The sequence below is a fragment of the Gorilla gorilla genome, chromosome 1 (assembly GCF_029281585.2).
Source record: "Gorilla gorilla gorilla isolate KB3781 chromosome 1, NHGRI_mGorGor1-v2.1_pri, whole genome shotgun sequence".
Taxonomy (NCBI): Eukaryota; Metazoa; Chordata; class Mammalia; order Primates; family Hominidae; genus Gorilla; species Gorilla gorilla.
The window spans coordinates 106,584,879-106,611,598 of NC_073224.2; the positions used below are offsets into that span (position 1 = coordinate 106,584,879).

Genomic DNA, 26,720 nt, shown 5'->3' on the forward strand with positions numbered 1-26,720 from the left:
AATACTTCCTTCCCAAAACACACTTCTCCCGCCCCCAGCCCCTTGGAAATAACTATTATATCGTAATATTAGTTAAATTAACATTTAAGTTATCATCAGTATTTACTCACAGCTTAGCCAAGAAGTGTATTATATTTCCTTTCTTGTATAACTTTTAATTTCCCTCAAATTAATAATGGCCTTATTTTTTTCTTTTGTTTTGGTTTTCTAGTTGCTTATTCATCTCCAAATTCACTGTTGAAAATCTAACTCTTATTTTATTATGTTCCAACCTGTCAGATATTCATTCTGTCATAACATTTTTAAAAGAGATATTCCTCTTGGAACCCTTTATCCTCCAGTTCTGAGTTCAGCTGGCTCTTCTCTCTGGAAGCTTTTTAGTAATTTTCCTTTCTCCTGGGTGTTATATAATTTCATGATAATGTATATTGGGTTTTTTTTTGGGGGGGTGGGGCAGGGTTTTGAGACACAGTATCCCTCCATTGCCCAGGCTGGAGTGCAGTGGTACAATCTTGGCTCACTGCAACCTCCACCTCCCGGGTTCAAGCAATTCTTGTGCCTCAGCCTCATGAGTAGCTGAGATTACGGGTGCGAGTCACCAGGCCCAGCTAATATTTGTATTTTTGTAGAGACAGTGTTTCACCATGTTGGCCAGGTTGGTCTCGAACTCCTGACCTCAGGTAATTTGCCTGCCTCGGCCTCCCAAAGTGCTGGGATTACAGGTTTTACTGGGATCTCTGAAGGGGATCCCAATAAAAGCATTCCTTCTTTGTTCTAAGGTCCTGAACACATTGAGAAATCAAGCAAAAAATAAATACAGAGGTCAACATATCACCTTTATTACTGTTTGAGACCAGATTGGAGGATGTGGGTTAGTATGGGAGTCAATGAGCCTGCTAACTGGCCAGGCGCAGCTCACACCTGTAATCCCAGCACTATGGGAGGCCAGATCACCTGAGGTCAGAAGTTCAAGACCAGCCTGGCCAACATGGAGAAACCCCATCTCTATTTAAAAAATACAAAAATTAGCTGAGTGTGGTGGTGGGCGCCTATAATCCCAGCTACTTGAGAGATCGTGCCACTGCACTCCAGCCTGGGCAACAGAGAGAAACTCTGTCTAAAAAAAAAAAAAAAAAAAAAAGCTGGGCGCGGAGGCTCACGCCTGTAATCCCAACACTTTGGGAGGCCGAGGTAGGCTGATCACCTGAGGTCGGGAGTTCAAGACCAGCCTGACCAACATGGAGAAACTCCCGTCTTTACTAAAAATACAAAATTAGCTGCGTGTGGTGACACATGCCTGCAATCCCAGCTACTCGGGAGGCCAAGGTAAGAGAATCACTTGAACCCGGGAGGCAGAGGTGGTGAGCCAAGATCGTGCCATTGCACTCCAGCCTGGGCAACAAAGGAGAAACTTCGTCTCAAAAAAAAAAAAAAAAAAAAAAAAAAGAGCCTGCTAACTGTATCCCAGGATCAGGCAGCTTGGATTGGGGCAGATCTCAGCATGGAGGAAAGAAGCAGAAAATGTGTTCTGATGGGTGGTCTCCTCTTCCCAAGAGCAACAGGATAGAACTGAGTGGAACAGACCATTAAGAGTGGATGAACAAAGGCTGGGCACGGTGGCTCAAGCCTGTAATCCCAGCACTTTGGGAGGCTGAGGCAGGCAGATCACGAGGTCAGGAGATTGAGACCATCCTGGCTAACACGGTTAAACTCCATTTCTTTCTTTCTTCTTCTTCTTTTTTTTTTTTTTTTTTTGAGACTGATTTTCACTCTTGTTGCTCAGACCGGAGTGCAATGGCGCGATCTTGGCTCACTGCAACCTCTGCCTCTCCGGTGCAAGCGATTCTCCTGCCTCAGCCTCCCAAAATGCTGGGATTACAGGCGTGAGACACCGCGCCCAGCCAGTTAAACCCCATATCTACTAAAAATACAAAAAATTAGCCGGGCATGGTGCTGCGCGCTTGCAGTCCCAGCTACTCAGGAGACTGAGACAGGAGAATCGCTTGAACCTGGGAGGCGGAGGCTGCAGTGAGCCGAGATCGCGCCAGTGTGCTCCAGCCTGGGCAACAGAACGAGACTCTGTCTCAAAAAAAAAAAAAAAAAAAAAAAAGGAAAACCTCAGAAGTAAAGAAGCATATCTGAACTACATTGTTCATCAGCTTTACAGATTCCAAAATTTTGTTGAGGTCTCTCCTCAGTTGTCTTCTTGCTCATTCTCTTTGTCCTTTGTATTTAGATCTCATTCTTTCAGAGTCATTTTATTAAGATTTGGGAGGAAATATAGGTAAATATAGATATTAAATTCTCCATATTAACCATAAGTTTTCAGTTTTTATTGATTGATTGCACTGGCAAAATGACAGCTCACTCTAGCCTCAACCTCCTGGGCTCAAGTGATCCTCCCACCCCAGCCTCCTGAGTAGCTGGGACCACAGGTGGGCACCACCACGTCCAGCTAATTTTTTATTTTTTGTAGAGACACGGTCTCCCCATGTTGCCCAGGCTGGTCTTGAACTCCTGAAGCAATCCTCCTCAGCCTTCCAAAGTGTTGAGATTACAGGTGTGAGCCACTATGCTTGGCCTTTTTTTTTTTTTTTTTTTTTTTAATTTGAGATGGAGTTTCGCTCTTGTTGCCCAGGCTGCAGTACAATGGCACGATCTCGGCTCACTGCAATCTCTGCCTCCCAGGTTCAAGCGATTCTCCTACCTCAGCCTGCTGAGTAGCTGGGATTATAGGCACCTGCCACCACACCCAGCTAATTTTTGTATTTTTTTAGTAGAGACAGGGTTTCACCATGTTGGCCAGGCTGGTCTCGAACTCCTGACCTCAGGTGATCCACCCGCCTCAACCTCCCAAAATGCTGGGATTACAGGTGTGAGCCACCGCGCCCACCTTCCTTTTTTTTTTTTTTTTTTTTTTTAATAGAGACAGGATCTTGCTATATTGCACAGGCTGGTTTAGAACTTCTGGGCTCAAGCAATCCTCTGCCTCAGCCTTCCAAAGTGCTGTGATTACAGGTGTCAGCCACTGGACCTAGCCTCAAGTTATGTTTTGAAGGTAACCTTGTTACCAAAATTACAAATTTGGCCGGGCACCGTGGCTCATGCCTATAATCTCAACATTTTGGGAGGCCGAGGTGGGTGGATCACTTGAGGTCAGGAGTTTGAGACCAGCCTGGCCAACATGAGGAAACCCCGTCTCTACTAAAAATACAAAAATTAGCCGAGCATGCTGGTGCATGCCTGTAATCCCAGCTGCTTGGGAGGCTGAGGCAGGAGAATCGCTTGAACCTGGGAGGCAGAGATTGCAGTGAGCTAAGATTGCCCCATTGCACTCTAGCCTGGGCAACAAGACCAAAACTCTGTCTCAAAAACAAAATACAAAAATTAGCTGGGCGTGATGGTGCACTCCTGTAGTCCCAGCTACTCAGGAAGCTGAGGCAGGAAAATTGCTTGAACCAGCAGGCGGAGGTTGTAGTAAGCCAATATCACGCCATTGTTCTCCAGCCTGGGTGACAGAATTACTGTGTTTATCCAGTAGCACAGATGACAAAGAGTTGCCATAAGATAAATTTGTAAATTTTTTTGATTTTTATTTTTTGAGATGGAGTCTCTCTCTTTGTTGCCCAGGCTGGAGTGCAGTGGGCAAACTCAGCTCACTGCAACCTCCATCTCCCAGGTTCAAGCAATTCTCCTGCCTCAGCCTCCTGAGTAGCTGGGATTACAGGTACGTGCCACCATGCCCAGCTAATTTTTGTATTTTTAGTAGAGACCGGGTTTTACCATATTGACAAGCATGGTCTCGATCTCCTGACCTCGTGATCCACCCGCCTCAGCCTCCCAAAGTGCTGGGATTACAGGTGTGAGCCACTGCACCCAGCCAAAATCTCTAAATCATATCTATTTGATATTGCAATATGGATTTGTTTCTAGGAGACTTACTCTTCTAATTTTGTTTGACTTTGGCTAATGTTAGAACTTGTTTACACTCACTCCCTTAGCATGTAGAGAGGTGATTCAAACTGGGAAAGCTCAACCTAGAATTTTATATTTTTGCAGATATTCCACAGAATTTTGTATTCACATGGCAGTAATCAAGAGTTTACTGGCCGGGCGCAGTGGCTCATGCCTGTAATCCCAGCACTTTGGGAGGCCGAGGCGGGCGGATCACGAGGTCAGGAGATCGAGATCATCCTGGCTAACACGGTGAAACCCCCCCGTCTCTACTAAAAATACAAAAAATTAGCCGGGCTTGGTGGCGGGCGCCTGTAGTCCCAGCTACTCAGGAGGCTGAGGCAGGAGAATGGTGTGAACCTGGGAGGTGGAGCTTGCAGTGAGCTGAGAGGGCGCCACTGCACTCCAGCCTGGGCGACAGAACGAGATTCTGTCTCAAAAAAAAAAAAAAAAAAAAAAAAAAAAAAATAATAATAATAATAATAAAAAATATCCTGAGGGAGCTTTCTTACTGGTGGATTAAAGGAGTTTCTGAATCACTCTCTCGCCTGCTCCACTTAACTTGTTTTTTTTTTTTGAGACAGAATCTTGCTTTGTCGCCCAGGCTGGAGTGCAATATCATGATCTTGGCTCACTGCAACCTCCACCTCTTGGGTTCAAGTGATTTTTGTGCCTCAGCCTCCCAGGTAGCTGGGATTATAGGCGTGTGACACCAAGCCTGGCTAATTTTTGTATTTTTAGTAGAGATGGGCCATGTTGGCCAAGCTGGTCTCAAACTCCTGGCCTCAAGTGGTTTGCCCACCTCAGCCTCCCGAAGTGCTGGGATTACAGGCGAGAGCCACCGTGCCCCACCTTAACTTGGTTACTTAACCTCACTTTTCATTTTGCCATTTAAACCCTACCTAATTACTTCAGCTTAAATAAAGAGTGATCTGATCTGGTACATGTGTTTGGCTTTGGCTTTTCTCCTGACTAAATTTCACTCTTTTTTTTTTTTCTTTGAGACGGAGTCTCGCTCGTCTCCCAGGCTGGAGTGCAGTGGCGCGATCTCGGCTCACTGCAAGCTCCGCTTCCCGGGTTCACGCCATTCTCCTGCCTCAGCCTCCCGAGTAGCTGGGACTACAGGCGCCCGCCACCACGCCCGGCTAATTTTTTTGTATTTTTAGTAGAGACGGGGTTTCACCGTGTTAGCCAGGATGGTCTCGATCTTCTGACCTCGTGATACACCCACCTCAGCCTCCCAGAGTGCTGGGATTACAGGCGTGAGCCACCGCGCCCGGCCCTATGGTGTACTTTCTGCAGCCACTATTCAATGGTAAAATGAGTTCATGGCCTTTCTTCACATTGATTATTTCCAGGATATAATTTAATCCCAATCATCATCTTTTATTTGAAACCGTACCATTAATAATCTCTTCCATCTCTTCTTTGGCTTCCATACATTTTTTTCCTTCTCTACCTACTCCTCAGTTTCCTTGAGGACTTTGGTAGACAGTCCCTCCCTCTTCTCTTTTCCCCTTCAACCATGTTTTGCTCTCCTTTGTCTGAGAGTCTTATGTACATGCCCTATGGCATTTTATTTATTTATTTATTTATTTTGAGACAAGTCTCACTTTGTTGCCCAGGTTGGAGTGCGGTGGCACCATTTCGGCTCACTCTGTCGCTCAGGCTCATTGCAATCTCCCGCTCCTGGGTTTAAGCGATTCTAGCCGGGGTTACGGGCGCGCGCCACCGCGTCCCACTAATTTTTGTATGTTTAATAGAGATGGGGGTGTCACGATGTTGGCCAGGATGGTCTCGAACTCCTGACCTCAGGTGACCACCCGCCTTGGCCTCCCAAAGTGCTGGGATTACAGGCGTTAGCCACCGCGCCGGGTCAGCATTTACATTTTAAATGTAATCCTCTTTGAGGAGCAGTGTGTCTCTGTGTGGGGTGGAGTAGGGAAGGTGGAGTTGTGAGGAGTCTGTGTTGGAAAGCCAAAGATCTCTAACCTGAGAAATAGGAAAAATAGCAACCAGTTCTGGGAGGCATGGGACTAATTCCCCCACTTTCCACTTCCTTCCCCAAATCATTTGGAATTTATTTGGTTATTTATCCTCAGAATGGTGTAAGGGAATAAGAATGATATAATTTAAGCAAGAGCTAAGAAAAAAGACCGTCGAGACAAAATTTTAAAAGATAATTTAAAATTTAAGATAATTCTTTTTATTTCTGAGACAGGGTTTCGCTTTTGCTGTCTAGGCTGGAGTGCAATAGCACGATTTCGGTTCACTGCAACCTCCGCCTCCCGGGTTCAAGCAATTCTCCTGTCTCAGCCTCTGGAGTAGCTGGGATTACAGGCGCACGCCACCACACCCGGCTAATATTTTGTATTTTTTGTAGAGACGAGGTTTCACCATGTTTGTCAGGCTGGTCTCCAACTCCTGACCTCAGGTGATTCAACCGCCTTGGCCTTCCAAAGTGCTGGGATTACAGGTGGGAGCCACCACGCCCGGCCAAAAGATAATTCTTATCCCACTCTTTTATATCCCATCCCACATAGACAGACTTTTTTTTTTTCCTTCTTCTGTTTTGAACACTAAATTTTAATCCCCTGAGGGTGTGCACTGTTCCTGGAGGTACTGTAATAGCAGATCGATGCGTGAAGTGAACAAGCAAGCTCCTATTCCGTCTTCCTGCTCCCCAAATCCATTTAATATATTGGACTCGGATAGAAAATGTATCAGATATTAAACTGTTAAGAACAGATCCTACACTTGATCTTAGCCAAAAGGCAGAGAAGCGATAAACACTTTTAAAAGCACACTTTACCTACAGATTTCCATGGAAACCAACCAAAGGGAAATTAGAGAGGCATCGCGGTGCCATTTCTATGCTAATTAATGTCTGATTTTCATTAGGCCAGCGTCGTTTTTCCTCCAAGGTCTTAGTGTTTATTACAGCAACAATTAACTCAGTAACAATTCCTCCAGGATAGTTTTATTTAAATATTATTAACTTACATACTGCTTTCACCCAACTGCTTTCAAAATTGTTGTCTTTTATGGTGTTAAACTACCATCTTTAAAATCTCGGCTCTAGCTCTGCATCACGGAAGGTCAGTCTCTGTGAAGAGCCTGACCCCAGCAGGACAATGCCACGAAGGCATCTTTTTAATGTGATGCGCACGTTGCTGTACACCTTGGTTGCAAAGCAGAGGCTATGCTTTTAAAACGGCCAAGAGCCAGTGCGTGCCGTGTGGTGAATTATCAGTATCGCAACTTGGGCACGGAAGGATGATTTCTCCCTCTTTAACACTAACAACAGAATAAAAAACCAAAAACTAAAAACCAAATTCAACAGACAACGAAACTGTCCGAGTGCCTAGGGAAAGCGCGCCAACTACATAAAGAAAAGTAGGGGGGGTACTGGGATTCAAAATCATATCTCCGGGACGTACACCCTCCTGGACCTATCAAAATTAACTGCGCGCTTGATCGTAGCCAATAGGTACGGAGTTTCTGGTCCAGGGCCTCCTTGAAGACTGATAGACCTTTACCTAGCCCAATGAAGTAATGTGACGCTGAAGAATCAACCAACACGTTTGGGAGGTGGGTGGAGTGTAGGCCAGGGGGTTGGCGGTGCCGTGTCATGGAGGCTCAGTCTCTGAGCAGCCATTGAAGGGGAAGGAACTGCGGGTGTGTGTGTGTGTGTATGTGTGTGTGTATGTGTGTGCGCGCGTGCGTGCGTGTGTGTGCGCGCGCTAGTGTGTGGACAAGGAGGTGGGGGCAGCTGAGTTAGAGTCCCAACTCTTGGACTCCATTTGCTATTCTCTTCTTTCTCCCCCACACCTATCTGGTGGTAGTGGGCGTTTGTATTTGCGTTCATTTTCATTCATTTCTAAATCTCTTAAAAATTTTGGGTTGGGGGTATTGGGGAAGGCAGGAAAGGGAAAAGGAGAGTAGTAGCTGAAGAGCAAGAGGAGGACATGGAGATGAAGAAGAAGATTAACCTGGAGTTAAGGAACAGATCCCCGGAGGAGGTGAGATGACTCAGCCCCCACCCCTTCCCCATCAGTCCAGTATTCTGAGGATCGGATTTCTGGTGGTGCTGGGTGGGTGTGCGGGGATGGAGTAATAAGTTAGCCCCCATCCCCCCAGGTTAGGGTTGGGGAAATGTTTAATTTTAAGTTTTAAATCATTAAAATCTTCTACTTAAAATGGCGAAGGGTTGAAGTTTCTAGGGGCGTTTTTGTGTGTGCATGGGGGCTTAGCTCCTTTCGGCTTTCATCGAGTCAGGCGTCCTGGCCTCGTGGGGGCGGGAAGCGGGCTGGTGGGGGCGCTCCGCCGCTTCGCTCCCGGCACTCCTCCTCCTGGGGGCCGGCGGCGTGGGCGCGACCCCCCAGTCCCACTCGGCCCCTGCCGCAGCCATAGGCGCCTGAGAAGTTAGTTCAACTTTTCTGCAGTGCGGCCAACTCATCTTTTTAGGGGGTGGGCTCTCCCGGCCTCGAGGCCCTGGGCGTCCGACGTCGCGACGGGCGCGGGCTGGGGTCGCTTGCAGGGTCCGCGCACTGTCTGCTCCGGCGGCGCCCACTCCTCCGGGAAGCCGCGCGCGCCGCCCTCTGCCCTTCGCCCGGCGGAATCTGGGTCAGCGGCGGGTTCTCCGACCGCGGGCGAGTTTGGGGACTCGTCGCAGTGACCGGAGGTGGGGAGGGGACGGGAGGCGTAATCCGCTTCTTCCCCCGCCGTGTAACGATATGTGGCACGTCGTGTGGCCGCAACTCTGAATTTGATCCCTGGAGACGGTTTCACAAAACTCAACATAAGGGACGTAGTAGTTTCGTGCTTTAAAGATGGGTTCGCCGAAACTAAATGATGCGCTCCCACTGCTGTCGCCTTAAAGAGACGGGGTTGGGAGGGGCCACGTGAGGCGGGGTCGCGGTCAACTTTTCGGGGGTCGGGCAGGAGGCGTTTCCGCCTCCTTTTCGCGGTTGCCTTCTTGGCCTCACCTACCCGGGGCGAAGGCGCGAGGACAACGCGGGTTGGGAGGCGACCCCTTTTTTCCTTGGGGAGTCCCCGCCCCGTGTGGGGTTTCCCGTCAGTCGGAGCGGCAGGTCGCGAGAGCAGGGCTGGTGGCCAGCGGGGAGCCTCGCAGAGGAAAGCATCAGTCTTGCTGAAATAAGCCTAGAATTGGAATGTAAGGGAGTTGTCTGTAGCTGGATCGACCGATCGATAGAAGGATATAACTGGGGTGGTGTCTGTGCAGATCGGCATAGAGGATGAGCAGGGTCTGTCTGGGCTTTCGCGTCCGGCGTGTGGAGTGGCAACTAAGATTTTTTTTTTTTTTTTTTAAGTGCCTGTTTTCTGAAATTGGCAGGGGCCAGGGAGAGGAAACAGTTGCTTGCTATCAGGGTCATCCCGGAGAGAACTTGAAGTTTCTAGAGCTTATTCTTAGAGGCTTCAGGAAAAAAAAAAAAACAAAATCAAACTTTAAAAGCTGTCTCTCACAAGCACACGTTTAGAATACTTTTTGGTGGCTTGGGTTGGAAAATTGAATCCCGCCCCCGCCTCCCCCGCCAGAATTCTTTCACTTAGTGATTGTAGTAATTTCTTTGCCAGTTTTGGGGAGTGCAAGACGTTGCCTTTTTTCAACTTCTTCCGCTGTGTTGTAATAACGGTCTCTTATATTTGTATAGACAGTTTACAAAGCACTTTACCCGTTTGTTATTTACTTTCCTCCTTACATACTTGTAAGGTGGATTGTGTTGTTCTAGAATCCAAATTAGCAGACAGTCTCAGGGCAGTGAAATGATTTACAGAAGTGGAGGAACTGGTTTTCTGACACCAAATCTAGTAGCCCCCACTCCTCAGCTAAACGGGGAGTCTGAAGACAGAACCAATTCACAGTCCTTCGGCAAACCAACTGTGACTCCAGGCAAGCCATTCTTCATCTCTGGGCCATAGTTTCCTCTTCTCCAAAACGGAGCTCAAGATGCTCTCTCTGGCCACAGAAATAATTATGTCAAAATCATATTCAAATAGAGAAGGTGGCATTCCTTGTTGCCAAATTTTAGCCCTCGGATACCTCAAACAGGTTTTCACATTGGATATAGGGAACCAGGATCTTCGACCTTTCCCTTAAAGATTAAGTCCATTCAGGCCCACACTAGGAAGTTTGCTACTACAACTCTTACCTAATAGGGAATTCAGCCCCACTCCTTGAGGAATGGGGAAAAGTGCACAGAAATGCTATTATACCAGACTGGTAGGGAGAAGTAGTAACATTTTGTTAAGAATGTATTGTTCTGGGTGATACCGTTTGGCCTGGATGTGAGAACCAATAACACCCTCTGGGCTGTTCCCAGAGGAGCTTTCTAACGTTTCTTCATAAAGGGTAAGGAGGTTTTTTTGAGTTATGATGGTTTTATCAACCAAAGAGAAGGAGGTTTAAACTGAAAAAGTGATTGAACAGTTTCTTCTCTTTGTAGGTTTTTTTTTTTTTTTTTTTTTTTTGAGATAGAGTCTCTATCTGTTGCCCAAGCTGGAGTGCAATGGTGCGGCCTCGGCTCACTGCAACCTCTGCTGCCCGGGTTCAAGTGATTCTCCTGCCTCAACTTTCTGAGTAGCTGGCATTACAGGTGCCCACCATCACGCCCGGCTGATTTTTGTATTTTTAGTAGGGACGGGGTTTCACTATGTTGGCCAGGCTTGTCTTGATCTCCTAACCTCAAGTGATCCACCTGCCTCAGCTTCCCAAAGTGCTGGGATTACAGGCGTGAGCCCCCGAGCCTGGCACTCTTTGTAGGTTTTAGGGCAGCTCACTTGAATCTTTTCCTGGTAGCTCAGGTACTCGCTCCTTGCATAAATATATTCTCTGATGTTGAGGGTCCTCCTTATCAGGGTCAGAAACAGGTTTCACATGGGAACTTCTTCAAAGTTTGTTTCTTATGCATCAGTGATTTGAAGCAGGCATTGAACTTTAGTCCAAGTTTAAATTTAAAAAATGGCCAGGCAAGGTGGCTCATCCCTGTAATCCCAGCACTTTGGGAGGCCAAGGGGGGCGAATCACCTGAGGTCAGGAGTTCAAGACTAGCCTGGCCAACATGGCAAAACCCTGTCTCTACTAAAAATACAAAAAAATTAGCCGGGAGTGGTGGCATACGCCTGTAATCCCAGCTACTCCAGAGGCTGAGACAGGAGAATTGCTCGGACCCAGGAGGCAGGGGTTACAGTGAGCCGAGATCGTGCCATTGCACTCCAGCCTGGGTAACAGAGCAAGACTCCATCTCAAAAAAAAAAAAAGAAAAAAAAGAAATTTAAAAGATTACTTATAGTGATGACTTTAGATTGTAAAGCAGTTTTGGGGGGAAATGAAAAGGATCTGTGTAAGGGGATTGGTGGGGTTTCTGTTGTGTTGTATTTTGTTTTAACTGACGGGCAATCAAACTGGAGATTGGTGGTTTTAATACATTTCCAGAGTGTCAAGACCCAGGTCTCTACCTAAACAGATTACAAACTAAAGAATCATTAATTAATGTTTTCCCTCTTACAGGTGACAGAGTTAGTCCTTGATAATTGCCTGTGTGTCAATGGGGAAATTGAAGGCCTGAATGATACTTTCAAAGAACTAGAATTTCTGAGTATGGCTAATGTGGAACTGAGTTCGCTGGCCCGGCTTCCCAGCTTAAATAAACTTCGAAAAGTAAGTTGGCATTTACGTGAAGCACCATGATTTCAATGCCACGGCTATTATGTCTAGTGTTTGGCCAAATGGAATGACCATTCTGCTTGTTAATTAGAAGTTTTTAAGTTTCTAGAGATAAGAAAAAGTTATATAGGATTTTGAGAATCAGCTCTAATACTGCTTTTATAAATTTATTTATTTATTTATTTTTGAGACAGGGTCTTACTCTGTCGCCCAGGCTGGAGTGCCGTGGCAAGATCTTGGCTCATTGCAACCTCTGCCTCCCGAGCTCAAGCATCCTCCCACCTCAGCCTCCCGAGTAGCTGAGACTACAGGCATGCGCCACCACACCTGGCTAATTTTTGTATTTTTTGCAGAGACAGGGTTTCACCATGTTGTCCAGACTGGTTTCAAATTCCTGGGCTCCAGTCATCCTCCTGCCTCGGCCTCCCACAGTGCTGGGATTAAAGGAGTGAGCCTCTGTGCCCGGCCTAGAAATTTAAATCTAATAGTGGAATTGCCTTATAATATGAATTTGGATTTAATATATACCAAATATTTTTCTCTACATCATGAAATCCAAATGTAGTACAACTAGAATCCAAGCTGGGTTAAGAGCCCATTATGTAGGTGTTCTAATACATTATTTGGCAGATGTAGAAAGGAATTTGGAAATTAATGATCTGTAGTGATAGTTTCTTGAAGCCAGAGAGAATGACAGTTTTTTTTTCTTCAAATTGATATACTTTAAAAATCTTTGATATGCCAGGCGCAGTGGTTCATGCCTGTAATCCCAGCACTTTGGGAGGCCGAGTCAGGTGGATCACCTGAGGTCAGGAGTTCGAGACCAGCCTGGCTAACATGGTGAAACCCCATCTGTACCAAAAATACAAAAATTAGCTGGGTGTGGTGGTGGGCACCTGTAATCCCAGCTACTTGGGAGGCTGAGGCAGGAGAATTTGCTTGAACCCAGGAGGCGGAGGTTGCAGTGAGTGGAGATCGCACCACTGCACTCCAGCCTGGGCGACAGAGTGAGACTACATTTCAAAAAAAAAAAAGTTTGATATGATACCTTTACCATTCTTTGTTTTCTTCGTTTGTTGAATGTATAGTTGGAGCTTAGTGATAATATAATTTCTGGAGGCTTGGAAGTCCTGGCAGAGAAATGTCCAAATCTTACCTACCTCAATCTGAGTGGAAACAAAATAAAAGATCTCAGTACAGTAGAAGCTCTGGTAAGTGGAACGGTTTTATCTCTGGACTTGCTTTTTTTGGTTAAATTTTCTGAGATTTGTTTGTGTCTATTAATTTCTATTTAACTCTTAAAACTTAAGAATTTTTTGTATGTTGTGATCTAGGCAGTTACTGCTTTTGTTTCTTTTAGACTAAAATATTCAGATGAATTTTTAAATCAATGAGAAATTTATTTTATCATCAACTTCAGGAGTTGACTATCTGGTTTTAACATTTCCAGTATTTTTTTTTTAACCTTCTTTCATTCTTTTTCTTTCCTTCTTGATTATTTTTTGAGTATTTTATTATTTGTCCCCTTCTTTCCTGGTTTGAGGGAAGGAAAAGAAAAACTGACATGCTGAAAATTATTGCTCTGATTTTGAAAAAAGATTGGAGGCTGGGCACAGTGGTTTATGTCTGTAATCCCAGCACTTTGAGAGGCAGAGGTGGGAGGATCGCTTGAGTCCAGGAGTTTGAGACCAACCTGGGCAACATAGTGAGACCCTGTCTCTACAAAAATAAAAAATAAAAATTAGCCAGGTGAGCTGGTTGTGCTTGATATAATAACCCTTCATTATAAAACTCGAAAAATACAAAAATCATTCTCAATTTCAAATATATATTTTCTGGATCATAAATTAAAAAGAAATGATGTGGTCAGGCACGGTTGCTCGCGCCTGTAATCCCAGCACTTTGGGAGGCCGAGGTGAGCAGATCATGAGGTCAGGAGATCGAGGCCATCCTGGCCAACATGGTAAAACCCCGTCTCTACTAAAAATACAAAAATTAGGCCGGGCGCGGTGGCTCACGCCTGTAATCCTAGTATTTTGGGAGGCCAAGGCAGGCAGATCACCTGAGGTTGGGAATTCGAGACCAGCCTGACCAATGTGGAGAAACCCTGTCTCTAATAAAAATACAAAATTAGCTGCATGTGGAGGCGCATGCCTGTAATCCCAGCGACTCGGGAGGCTGAGGCAGGAGAATCGCTTGAACCCGGGCGGTGGAGGTGTGGTGAGCTGAGATCGTGCCATTGCACTCCAGCCTGGGCAACAAGAGCAAAAAGTCCGTCTCAACAAAACAGAACAAAACAAAAACACAAAAATTAGCGGGGCGTGGTGGTGCGCACCTGTAGTCCCAGCTACTCGGGAGGCTGAGGCAAGAGAATCGCTTGAACCCGGGAGGCGGAGGTTGCAGTGAGCGGAGATCGTGGCGCTGAATTCCAGCTGGCAAGAGAGCTAGACTCCGTCTCAAAAAAAAAAAGAAAAAAGACAAAAGAAATAACATGGTATTTTAAATCTTGAATGTAAGTTTTAACTTTACTTTTCCAGCAAAATCTTAAAAATTTGAAAAGTCTTGACCTGTTTAACTGTGAGATCACAAACCTGGAAGATTATAGAGAAAGTATTTTTGAACTGCTGCAGCAAATCACATACTTAGATGGATTTGATCAGGAGGATAATGAAGCGCCGGACTCTGAAGAGGAGGATGATGAGGGTAATCGTTCTTAATACTCATAAGTGTGTCATAATTATAGCCTCTGCTGTAGCTGTGCAAATTAGATTGGGCCTGGAAATTTAGGTGTGAAAAAAAAATCCACAACAAGATATTAGTAAGACAAGAAAAAATTAAAAACCCATAGCTCTAGCCAGTATTTCTTCTTTCAGATTTCCCATAGTTTCAGGGAATTTAATGACTATTATAACATGAAGCTCTGTGAAATTTTATATCTGTAGAAAGTTGTACACCCAGTAAAAGTGGCAACCTCTTAAATAGTATTTTTTTAAAAAAACAACCACTTATAATAGCCAGAAAGTAGAAACAACCCAAATGTCTATCAACTGATGAACGGAATTTTTTTTTTTTTTTATGTTGAGGCGGAGTTTTGCTCTTATTGCCCAGGCTAGAGTGCAGTGGCGCAATCTCGGCTCACTGCAACCTCCGCCTTCTGGTTTCAAGCAATTCTCCTGCCTCAGCCTCCCAAGTTGCTGGGATTACAGGTGCCCGCCACCACTCCCAGCTAATTTTTTTGTATTTTTAGTAGAGACGAGGTTTCACCATGTTGGTCAGGCTGGTCTCGAACTGCTGACCTCGTGATCCACCTGCCTCAGCCTCCTAAAGTGCTGGGATTACCAGCGTGAGCCACCACGCCCCGGCCCGATGAACAGATTTTAAAAATGTGGTTTATCTATATAGTGCAATATTATTCCACCATAAATATGAATGAAGTAGTGATACATGCCACATGAATGAACCTTGAAAATGTTCTTCTACGTGGAAGAAGAGAGACACAAAAGACCATGTGTTGTTTGACTTCATTTATATGGAAAGTTCATGGGAAGCCGAGGCAGGAGAATTGCTTGAACCCGGGAGGCGAAGGTTGCAGTGAGCTGAGATCGTGTCACTGCACTGTAGCCTGGGCGACAGAGTTAGACTCTGTCTCAAAAACAAAACAAAAAAAAAACAAAAAACCGTATGTGTATATATATATATATATATATATATATATATATATATATATGGTGTGTATATATATATATATGGTTCAGAATAGGCAGAAACTTCAGGATAGGAAAATCCATTGAGACAGAAAGTAGATTATTGGTTGCTCGATGCTGGGGGAGATGAAAATGGGAGAGTGACTGCCTATGGGTATGGGATTTCTTTTTGAGGGATGAAAAATAATCTAGAAGTATATTGTGAGCATACAGTTTTAGGTAAGTGGATGACTAACAGATCAGATGACAGAATAGCTGTTAGTAATGGGATACTGCTCGTTATTATTGAGTGAAAACTTCTTCATCATAAAAAGAAATTTGATGGATAAATACTGTTATAAAATGATGAAATGATAGATAAGCAGGTTTATTTTTTATTTTAGATTAAGGGGGTACGTGTGCAAGTTTATTCCATGGGTGTATTGCATGATGCTGAGGTTTGGTCTTCTACTGATCCTCTCACCCAAATAGTGAACATAGTGCCTAATAGGTAGTTCTTCAGCCACCCTCCTTCCCCTCTTTTGAAGTTTCCAGTGTCTGTTCCCATCTTTATGTCCCTGTGTCCCCAGTGTTTAACTTCTGCTTGTAAGAGTGAGCATGCGGTATTTGGTTTTTTGTTTCTGCATTAATCCACTTAGGATGATGGCCCCCAGCTGCATCTATGTTGCTGCAAAGGACATGATTTCATTCTTTCTTTATGGCTGTGTAGTATTCCATCATGTGTATGTTCTGCATTTTCTTTATCCAGTCCACCACTGATGGGCACCTAGGTTGGTTCCATGTCTTTGATATTGTGAATAGTGCTGTGGTGAACATACAAGTGCATGTGTCTTTTTGGTAGAATGATTTACTTTCCTTTGGGTATATACCCAGTAATGGGATTGCTGGGTCGAATGGTAGTTGTATTTTAGTTCTTTGAGAAATTTCTAAACTGCTTTTCATAGTGGCTGAACTAATTTACATTCCCACCAACAGTGTATAAGCATTCCCTTTTCTCTGCAGCCTCTCCAACATCTCACAAGCAAAGTTTTGAAGTGTTCACAAAGTAAAACAAACTTTAGTGAATGCAATATTTTCATGAGAATCTAGATATATATTGGATACCAGTATTTAGAAGCCATACTTCTCGCATTTGGTTTGTAGGAATAACTAGGAATGTTGTGAAACAGAAATCTTAAAAAAAAAAAAAAAGTATCGCTGTGAGTTACTTTCCACCTATTGGCTTACAAGTTTGAAGTGATTGGGCAAGGGTAAAAAGCATCAACATCCTAGGAAGAAACATTTACCCAGTCATTTACTCATCTAAATGATTTTTTAAAGATGGAGATGAAGATGATGAAGAGGAAGAGGAAAATGAAGCTGGTCCACCAGAAGGATATGAGGAAGAGGAGGAGGAAGAGGAAGATGAGGATGAGGATGAAGATGAAGATGAAGCAGGTTCAGAGTTGGGAGAGGGAGAAGAGGAAGTGGGCCTCTCATACTTAATGAAAGAAGAAATTCAGGTGAATACACACTTCTTACCTGCACTGAAAATTAATTTCTAGGGATAGGAGTAAGTACTATATAAAGTGTGTTTTGTAGCAATCTGAGAGTTGTTTCTAAGTTGTGGGTGTGCGTATGTCTATCCACCTGTCTTTTTTTTCATTGTCCTCCACCCCAAACTATATCCAGATAATCATAAACACCTATTGATTTTACCTCCCAGATAACTTTCAAATCTGTTATAGCCTCAATGGCATGGTATGATGGAAACATTTTACAAATGTCTGTGAACCTCAGTTTCTGCATTTATAAAACAGATTAGGCTGGGCATGGTGGCTCACACCTGTAATCCCAGTACTTTTGGAGGCTGAGGCAAGTGGATCATGAGGTCAGGAGTTCAAGACCAGCCTGACCAACATGAGTGGGGAAACCCCGTATCTACTAAAAATACAAAAATTAGCTGGGCATGATGGCACACACCTGTAGTCCCAACTAATCGTGAGACTGAGGCCGAGAATCACTTGAACTCAGGAGGTGGAGATTGCAGTGAGCTGAGATCGTGCCTCTGCACTCCAGCCTGGGCAACAGAGCAAGACTCTGTCTCAAAAAAAAAAAAAAAACAGGTTATATCAACCTCATAGGATTAAGGATTTAACAAGATCATCTATGTAAAGAATATAGTCCCTGGCACATTATAGGCACTCAAGAAAACTTAAGTTTCTTTCTCCTAATTATCTCTTGCTTATACTTTTGTAGTAGCTTTCTAAATAGTCTGTCTGAATATGGCATCACCACTTAGGAGTATTCTCCACAGTGCTGCCTGTTTAGTCTAATGCAAATGTGATTATACATCAGCCTTCTTGAAACCCTTTAATGTTTCCCTCTTGCCCCCAAGACATACAAGGCCTTTCATTTCTGGCCTTTGCTTCCTTCTTCTGCTTTTTTTTTTTTTATTTTTTTGACACAGTCTCACTCTGTTGCCCAGGCTGGAGTGCAGTGGTGCGATCTTGACTCACTGCAACCTCTGCCTCCCAGGCTCAAGCAATCCTCTCACCTCAGCCTCCCAAGTAGCTGGGACTACAGGCACACTCCACCACACCTGGCTAATTTTTGTATTTTTTTGTAGAGACAGGGTTTCACCATGTTGGCCAGGCTGGTCTTGAACTCCTGACTTCAAATTATCCGCCCACCTTGGCATCCCACAGTGCTGGGATTACAGGCGTGAGCCACTGTGCCCGGCCCCTGCTTTCTCCTCCCTCCAGCTTCATCTCCCTTGATTCCAAATTAAATGATCACACCAAACTATTTTACCTTTATGGCTGTGTATGAATATGTTGTTCACTCTATCTGAAATGAGCCTCTGATGAACTTTTTGTTTTTTGCTGAGTGAAGCTTGTGAAGTGCACTGATTTTATTTACAACTCCATGGAATTTTACGTACGCATGTACTTGTGCAACCACCACCCAAATCATGCTTTGTGAATTCTTATCTTTACAAACCCAACTCTTCAGTTGCCTCATCATTGAAGCTTTCTATATTTTTTCTTAGGCAGTCACTCCTCCATCTGTTACCTCTGAGTCGTGATCAGAATTCTATTGCCTACAGACACTTGTAAAATCATTTGGCCACTTCCTGCTAAGTGGTGAGCTCCTTAAGGGGAGTGCCACTCACCTTTGTATCTCAGCATCTAGTACACTGACTGGTACATGGTAGGCTCATGGGAAATGTCAGTTGACTAGAACAAGTTATCTATAGCCCCTGGGAGTTTAGGTTAGTTATTTTCTCCTAATGTTAAATTGAAGTTTATTTTAAAAACTCATAATTTAAAGTATTTTTTATTATTAAAAATAACATCCTTATTTAGACTGGAAGTTGCTAATATTTGTTTCAATGAGTTTTGCATTGGTTAGATACATAATATAAACGATCAATGACACATATTTTCTGATGAAACTAGTATGGAAAAAATAGGATTTATATATTCATTTGGGGTCTTGGCGAGTTAGGAGCTATATATAATGAAGAACAGAACTTTAAGTGTTCTTTTTTTTTCTTTTTTGCGACGGAGTTTCGTTCTTGTCGCCCAGGCTGGAGTGGGTGGTGCGATCTCAGTTCATTGCTACCTCTGCCTCCTGAGTTCCAGCGATTCTCCTGCCTCACTCTCCTGAGTAGCTGGGATTACAGGTGCCCACCACCACACCTGGCTAATTTTTTGTATTTTTAGTAGAGACAGGGTTTCACTGTGTTGGCCAGGCTGGTCTTGAACTCCTGACCTCAGGTGATCCACGCACCTCAGCCTCCCAAAGTGCCGGGATTACAGGTGAGCTGCTGCACCTGGCCCCACCTTTTCTTTTTTTAATGAACAAATTCTGCAACAAAAGCCACATTCAGTCTTCCACTTTTTTTCTTGTCTCTCATTCTTCAGTTTAGTCTGCAGTATTTCCTGATTTTCATTGTGTTCCTTTTTATGCTTTTTGCTATCTCATCTATTCCTTTTGCTCCTTATAGCTTACTGGTATTCTGGTATGGAGATGCTTTATTTCAACTGATTGTATAAGAATGATTTCTGATACAAGAATTAGGCAGTTGGCCGGGTGCAGTGGCTCACGCCTGTAATCTCACCATTTTGGGAGGCTGAGGCAGGTGGATCACTTGAGGTCGGGAGTTTGAGACCAGCCTGACCAACATGGAGAAACCCTGTCTCTACTAAAAATACAAAATTAGCTGGGCGTGGTGGCGCATGCCTGTAATCCCAGCTAATCGGGAGGCCGAGGCAGGAGAATCGCTTGAACCCGGGAGGCGGAGTTTGCGGTGAGCCGAGATCACGCCATTGCACTTCAGCCTGGGCAACAAGAGCGAAACTCTGTCTCAAAAAAAAAAAAAAAAAAAAAAGGAAAGAGAAAAAAAAAGACTACAGATTTAGTTAGGTTTTTTTTTTTGTTTGAGATGAAGCCTTGCTCTTTTCTGCCAGGCTGGAGTGCAATGGCGCGATCTCAGCTCACTGCAACCTCTGCCTCCGAGGTTCTTGCGATTCTTCTGCGTCAGCCTCCCGAGTAGCTGGGATTACAGGCGCCTGCCACCATGCCCGGCTAGTTTTTGTATTTTTAGTAGAGATAGGGTTTCACCATGTTGGCCATGCTGGTCTGGAACTCCTGACCTGAGGTCATCTGCCCGCCTTGGCCTCCCAAAGTACTGGGATTACAGGCGTGAGCCACCGCGCCCGGCCCTTTAGTTAGGTTTTAAAAAGGACCTTTATAAGAATGGCAGAGGTTGTCGAAACACAGAATAACCATAGTTTCTTTGCTCTTGTTGGAATATATTACAAGAAAGAGTGAAAAATCCATATGATTTTTTAATCTTCAAACTGAATATTTGAATTTCAAGGATGAAGAAGATGATGATGACTATGTTGAAGAAGGGGAAGAAGAGGAAGAAGAGGGTGAGTTACATTAGCCATAAACAAATTCTAAAATTAAAGACATAGTCATTTTTTATACTTTATTTATATTTCATACACTTTAAAGAATGAGCCTATAATGCCAATTTTTACTGATCCCTTTGATTTTGCTTTATCATAGAGTGCCTTCAAAGTTATAAAAGTTTTTTTTTTAAGAGTAAGTAATTGTCTTAGGGCACTCATTAATTCATAATTCATAAACAGCTTATAACATTTATTTTAAAAACAAATGAAGAGATGAATGGAACCTTGAGCTCAATTTATTATTTTTATAGAGTCTCATTTTGTTCAGAGTGAAGCCTTATCTTATAAGAGAGGAGCAGTTGAACTCCAGATAATTAATGCTCTTTTTAGATTTGTTTTCCAGGCCTTTAAAAATTTATATATATATATATATTTTTGTTTGTTTGTTTGTTTGAAACAGGGTCTTACTTTGTTACCCAGGCTGGAGTACAGTGATGCAATCACAGCTCACTGCAGTCTCAATCTCCTTGGGCTCAGGTGATCCCCCCATCTCAGCCTCCCAAGTAGCTGGGACCACAGGCACACACCATCATGCCCAGCTAATTTCTGTATGTTTTTTTTTTTTAGAGATGGGGTTTCGCCATATTGCCCAGGCTGTGTTGAACTCTGGGTTCAAACGATCTGCCCACCCCACCCTCCCAAAGTGCTGGGATTGTAGATGTGAGCCACCATGGCCAACCAATATTTTTATTTTATTTTATTTTATTTTATTTTATTTATTTATTTATTTATTTGAGACGGAGTCTCGCTCTGTCGCCCAGGCTGGAGTACAGTGGCCCGATCTCAGCTCACTGCAAGCTCTGCCTCCCGGGTTCACGCCATTCTCCTGCCTCAGCCTCCCGAGTAGCTGGGACTATAGGCACCGCCACCACGCCTGGCTAATTTTTTGTATTTTTAGTAGAGACGGGGTTTCACCGTGTTAGCAAGGTTGGTCTCGGTCTCCTGACCTCGTGATCCGCCTGCCTTAGCCTCCCAAAGTGCTGGGATTACAGGCGTGAGCCACTGCACCCGGCCTATTTTATTTTATTTTATTTTATTTCATTTCATTTTATTGTTTTGAGACAGGGTCTCTGTCAGCAGTGGGTGCAGTGGGGCAATCATAGGTCACTGCAGCCTCGACCTCCCAGGCCTAAGCAATCCTCCCACCTCAGCCTCTTCCAAAGTAGCTGAGACTACAGGTGCCTACCACCACACCTTGCTAATTTTTGTATTTTTTGTATAGACGGGGTCTCACTGTTGCCTGGGCTGGTCTTGAACTCCTGGGCCCAACTGATCCTCTTGCCTTGGCCTCCCACAGTGCTAGGATTATAAATGTGAGCCACTGCACCCAGCCTCAAAATAATTTTTAAAATTTACTAACAATTGCATTGATGTCAAGCCCTTGGTTTCTTAATCTGTACTTCATGATATGGCCACAAGGGTGCATAGGAAACTGTAATTATGGATTTCTAAGCCTGTTAAGTCTGTTTTCAACCTACTCAAATTTAAAGAAATTCAGAGAGGAAACTTGAAGTATAATTTCCTTCCTTCCTTCCTTCCTTCCTTCCTTCCTTCCTTCCTTCCTTCCTTCCTTCCTTCCCTCCTTCCCTCCTTCCCTCCCTCCCTTCCTCCCACTCTCCTTCCTTTCCTCCCTCCCTCCCTCCCTTCCTTCCTCTCTTCCTCTCTTCCTCTCTTAGCCTGCCCTCCCTCCCTCTTTTGAGACAGTCTTGCTCTGTCGCCCAGACTGGAGTGCAGTGGTGCAATCTCGGCTCACTGCAGCCTCTGCCTCCCGGGTTCAAACAATTCTCCTGCCCCAGCCTCCCAGGTGGCTGAGACTACAGGCGCCTGCCACCACACCCAGCTAATTTTTATATTTTTAGTAGAGATGGGGGGTTTACCCTATTGGCCAGGCTGGTCTCCAACTCCTGACCTCAAGTGATCCGCCTGGCTCAGCCTCCCAAGGTATTGGAATTACTGGCATGAGCCACCTTACCTGGCCAATTTTCTTCTGCCATTAACTTTTTTTTTTTTTTTTTGGAGACAAAGTTTTGCTCAGTTGCCCAGGCTGGAGTGCAGTGGCGTGATCTTGGCTCACTGGAACCTCTGCCTTCCAGGTTCATGGAATTCTTCCTTAGCCTCTGGAGTAGCTGGGATTACAGGCACCCGCCACCACGCCTGGCTAATTTTTTGTATTTTTAGTAGAGATGGGGTTTCACCTTGTTGGCCAGGCCTTAAGTGATCCATCCACCTCAGCCTCCCAAAGTGCTGGGATTACAGGTGTGAGCCACCGTGCTAGGCCTTGCCATTAACTTTTCACTAAGATTCAAAAATGTAACCAATCCTCATTTATTAAAATTAAGCACTTTGCATTTTTCTTTCCACTCTTTAAGAAGAAGGAGGTCTTCGAGGGGAGAAGAGGAAACGAGATGCTGAAGACGATGGAGAGGAAGAAGATGACTAGATCATTCTAAGACCAGATTCTCTAATGTTTCTGGGTGTGCAATAGAGTGATCACATCTTTGTTTCTTCATGTACGATAGCTATCCCTACAGAAGATAATGTGTAACTTTTTATAGGAAAAGTGTGGTTTTACTATTTTTGCCTTATCATTCCAAATAAGAACTAGTCTGTTAATGATCATATTGTATGTAGAGAAAAATTTTCATTGACTCCCATTGTGGAATTCCCTAGCAATTTATTTAGACTTAATTTTTTAAATTCAAGCTTACTGTATTAGTCATTTTTAGCCCATAATTAAAACATGATCACTTTTACACAGGTGTAGTATGGTGCATTTCATTCCTTATTTATAAATTAACTGAAATTACAGTTTGCTATAATATAAAATGACAATAGTCTCTTGAGTGGTAAGTTGGTTATTTTTTTAGAGGTGATCCAGGAATCTTTAGTTTGAAGGCAGTTACCTTTTTGTTTTTTTTTTTTTTTTTTTTGACTAAGGGTGTTTGGTTGCTTTTTTGTCACAAGTAACTTGGAAAATAGAAGCAGAATAGTAAAGGTTCTATTCAGCAACATAGTTCATGGATTTTGTGGAGGTTCTATTCAGTAATATGGTTCATGGATTTAGTGGTGACTGATAAGATTTTATTTTTGAAGGAAAAATTGCTTATACTAAGTCCAGAGACATGCAGGTGAGCCCTTTTGTCAGGCTGCAAATCATGACATGCCAATGGTTGTTTATTTTGTTTTTAGGTGTGCATTCTTTTTCTTCTTAGCAATTCCTTTATGATCACCTTCCCTTCTTGTTTCACTCCCTCCCGCTCTCTCAAAAGAAAGTCGGGAAACTTGTGAAACCCAGGAAAACCTTTGGTCTTATACCTCAACTACCTTTCAGTCCTGTCTGGGTTTTAAATAAGTGAAGTAGAAGAAATTGAGTATTTTCTGACATAAGAATATATTATCAATACAGTTTTATGCAGTAAGCTCTGCTTACCATAAATGTTTCTTGGTTGACAACATCTAAGACAATATTAGTGGGATGAAGAAAGAAAAGCAGGGGTGCTTTTGGAAGCAGTGTTAGTGTTCCTCAAAAGTCAGAACAATTGCCTGTTGATATATTAATAAGACATTAAAGTCAAATTTTAATGTTGGCCTCTCAAATGATTTGGATACCACTCTGCAAAGTATTTCTAACCTTTAATTCCCAGTTTTAAAGCAGATATAATAATAGCATTTAATTGGAATATACTAGGCAGCTGGAAAAGTATTTGAAACTAAATCGACATTAAAATTAAGATTTGTTTTCAAGTGGATGTCCATTAAAAGTAGAAAAATATTTGGGATAAGTGAGTGTGTGTTTCCTTACATGGCTACTAAATAAAATATAATGAGTATACAAGTATATCTCCTCTTTTGCTATGGAGGCTCCATGTTCAAGGCAATGGCTTTTTAAATCTTGGCTATCTAAAATTTTTTCCCTTTGTTTTGAATATTTGTAAGTTTTTAAAAAGTTAGTGTCAGCAAATTAATTGAAGTTATGCTTCTATACTGGGACATATTTAAATACTGAGTATAGTACTGCTGCTACTGCTTCTACAATGTAAAATGTATGACTTGGTGTTTTAAAGTAAAAATTATGATGTTACTTGTGGAGAAACTAAAAATGTTGTACAACTGACCGAAAGAAAACCCTTGGGATAAGTTTAGTGAGGGGATTGGAATCCCCAAAAAGATAAAATTTTTCTTCTGCTTTTAAAAACTGAAATTCCCTGTTGTAGTTCCTAACAATTCTCATTACATACTATGCCAGATTACAAAATACTTATTTTTAAAATGAAATCTATATATTGACTTTCTTATCAATCATCTTACTGTGCAATCAAAATTAGAGTACTTTGGTTTGAAAACAACACTTAGAGCCTCCAGGTAACTTTTAAGACTTATTGAGCTTTGTGGGTGGTATTTTCATGCAAATAAGTAAGGGTGGGTTTTATATTTTGTAGAAGTTTTCGGTCCTATTTTAATGCTTTTTGTATGGCAGTATGTATATAGTGTGTTAAGTTCCTCAAGAATCTCCTTAAAAACTTTGAAGTTAATACTTTTGTGCAACTGTGTTTTGAATAAAGCCATGACAGTGTTAAAAACAAACAAAAAAATTTGCAGTACTCCTGATTATTCTTTTATTGTTTTTGACTGTTCCCTGTTTTTTTCTGTGACTGCTGTAACTTAAAGTTTTTGAAACTGAATTGCTTCAAATAAATTGAAGATTTGTTATAATGATTAGTTTCAGTGTATAGCATTCACTTTTTCAACAATACCATTAGCGGCTTTGAAGGTCTTTTTAAAAACTAACAGCTTGAAAGTTAACTGATTTAAATACTTGGATGTGATATAAGGCATTACAATTTATTTATTTGTTTTTTGAGATGGAATCTTGCTCTATCACCAGGCTGGAGTGCAATGGCGCCATCTCGACTCACTGCAACCTCTGCCTCCCGGGTTCAAACGATTCCCCTGCCTTAGCCTCCTGAGTAGCTGGGACTACAGGCATGCACCACCATGCCTGGCTAATTTTTTGTATTTTAGTAGAGACAGGGTTTCACCATGTTGGTCAGGAGGGTCTCGATCTCCTGACCTCATGATCTGCCTGCCTCAGCCTCCCAAAGTGCTGGGATTACAGGCATGAGCCACTGCTCCCAGCTGGCATTACAATTTAATAGTTTTAACTCATCATCTTCTTTCTTAACTTTTTTTTTTTTTTGAGACAGAATTTCGCTCTCATTGCCCAGGCTGGAGGGCAATGGCGTGATCTCAGCTCACCGCAACCTCTGCTTCCTGGGTTCAAGAGATTCTCCTGCCTCAGCCTCCCGAGTAGCTGGGATTACAGGCATGTGCCACCACGCCCAGCTAATTTTGTATTTTTAGTAGAGATAAGGTTTCGCCATGTTGGTCAGGCCGGTCTCGAACTCCCTGACCTCAGGTGATCCACCAGCCTCAGTCTTCCAAAGTGTTGGGATTACGGGCGTGAGCCACCACACCCGGCCTTCTTTATTAACTTCTTGTCCAAAAGGCAGAAAAAAAAATTGTATTCTCTTAATTTTCCTTTTGGGGTTGCAAATTGAACCAGTACTTTTTGCAGTTTGATTTGAAGTAATAAGTTTATTACCTATACTTGTATTATCTGTGGTTTATTAAAGTGATTATAAGACTATTGTATATCAATAGTTTTTTCTAAAGTGAATCCAAAGTTCTCCAATTATACTGTATGTTTATCTTCTGAATCTTGATAATATAAATGGAAATATACATAATACTTAAATGTTTACTAGAGCAAAATCAAACTTGAAACAATAGTTTTTTTCTGCTCTCTTCTTTTTGGTTTCTCTATGGTAAGTGATTTTTAAAATGTTTCATATGTAGACAACTGGAATTTTATATTCAAGGCACAAGTATAATTAGTAATGTTTTCATGATTGCTTTACAGTTTAATATTGAAAAGGTATTTTAATTATTGAACTCTGCTTCCTGAGAGATGGAAAATATTGAAGTATTTTCAACTAAAGGTATTATTTACTGAAATTAACATAATTTTTTGCAGGTATTAGCTTTAAAAAATTCAAAGCCTTTCACCTCTTGGTTACAGAAAGTGGTGGAACCACACAAAGTTTTTGATGAAGTTGTTAGATAATGAAGCAATTCAGTGAGAGATTGTGACTGAAGACACCTTTAAGTATAGTTTTTTCTATATTTTAAAGAGAGGCTTTGGAATGTGACATGCTTTCAGTTGCTGAAAATTTCCCCTCTCTTGTTTCTAGTACTGGATGCAATGATATTCTGCAGCTGTTGCTTAACTATAGAATTCTACTACTACATGCCTTTTTCATGTACTAATTCAGCCTAAGATTTGAGAACCTGGCATGGGTACTTCCGCCTGAGGTAGTTACTTGTGTTACTAACCCTAACTTGAAGGAGAAT

General features: G+C 42.9%; 1 protein-coding gene and 1 non-coding gene across 4 annotated transcripts; one reads left to right on the top strand and one right to left on the bottom strand.

Moving 5' to 3' along the window:
* Nucleotides 1–6,551: 6,551 nt before the first annotated feature.
* LOC115932041 (U2 spliceosomal RNA) lies at nt 6,552–6,741 on the bottom strand. Its single transcript, XR_004068417.1, has one exon. It is a non-coding gene; the product is annotated as a U2 spliceosomal RNA (small nuclear RNA).
* Nucleotides 6,742–7,500: 759 nt separating this feature from the next.
* On the top strand, nt 7,501–25,025 carry ANP32E (acidic nuclear phosphoprotein 32 family member E). 3 transcript variants are annotated; one of them, XM_055357870.2, is made up of 7 exons: nt 7,501–7,976; nt 11,486–11,635; nt 12,730–12,852; nt 14,179–14,344; nt 16,666–16,847; nt 20,213–20,267; nt 22,682–25,025. In XM_055357870.2, exons 1-7 carry the CDS (start codon nt 7,923–7,925, stop codon nt 22,747–22,749), a joined length of 798 nt encoding a protein of 265 aa, XP_055213845.2. In that variant the 5' UTR covers nt 7,501–7,922; the 3' UTR covers nt 22,750–25,025. The 3 variants fall into 3 exon arrangements, with proteins under 3 accessions (XP_055213845.2, XP_030858082.3, XP_018877207.3); XM_031002222.3 differs by having other exon boundaries at nt 7,504–7,976; nt 22,679–25,025; XM_019021662.4 differs by lacking the exons at nt 14,179–14,344; nt 20,213–20,267; nt 22,682–25,025 and having other exon boundaries at nt 7,550–7,976; nt 16,666–16,830.
* The last annotated feature ends 1,695 nt before the right edge of the window (nt 25,026–26,720 follow it).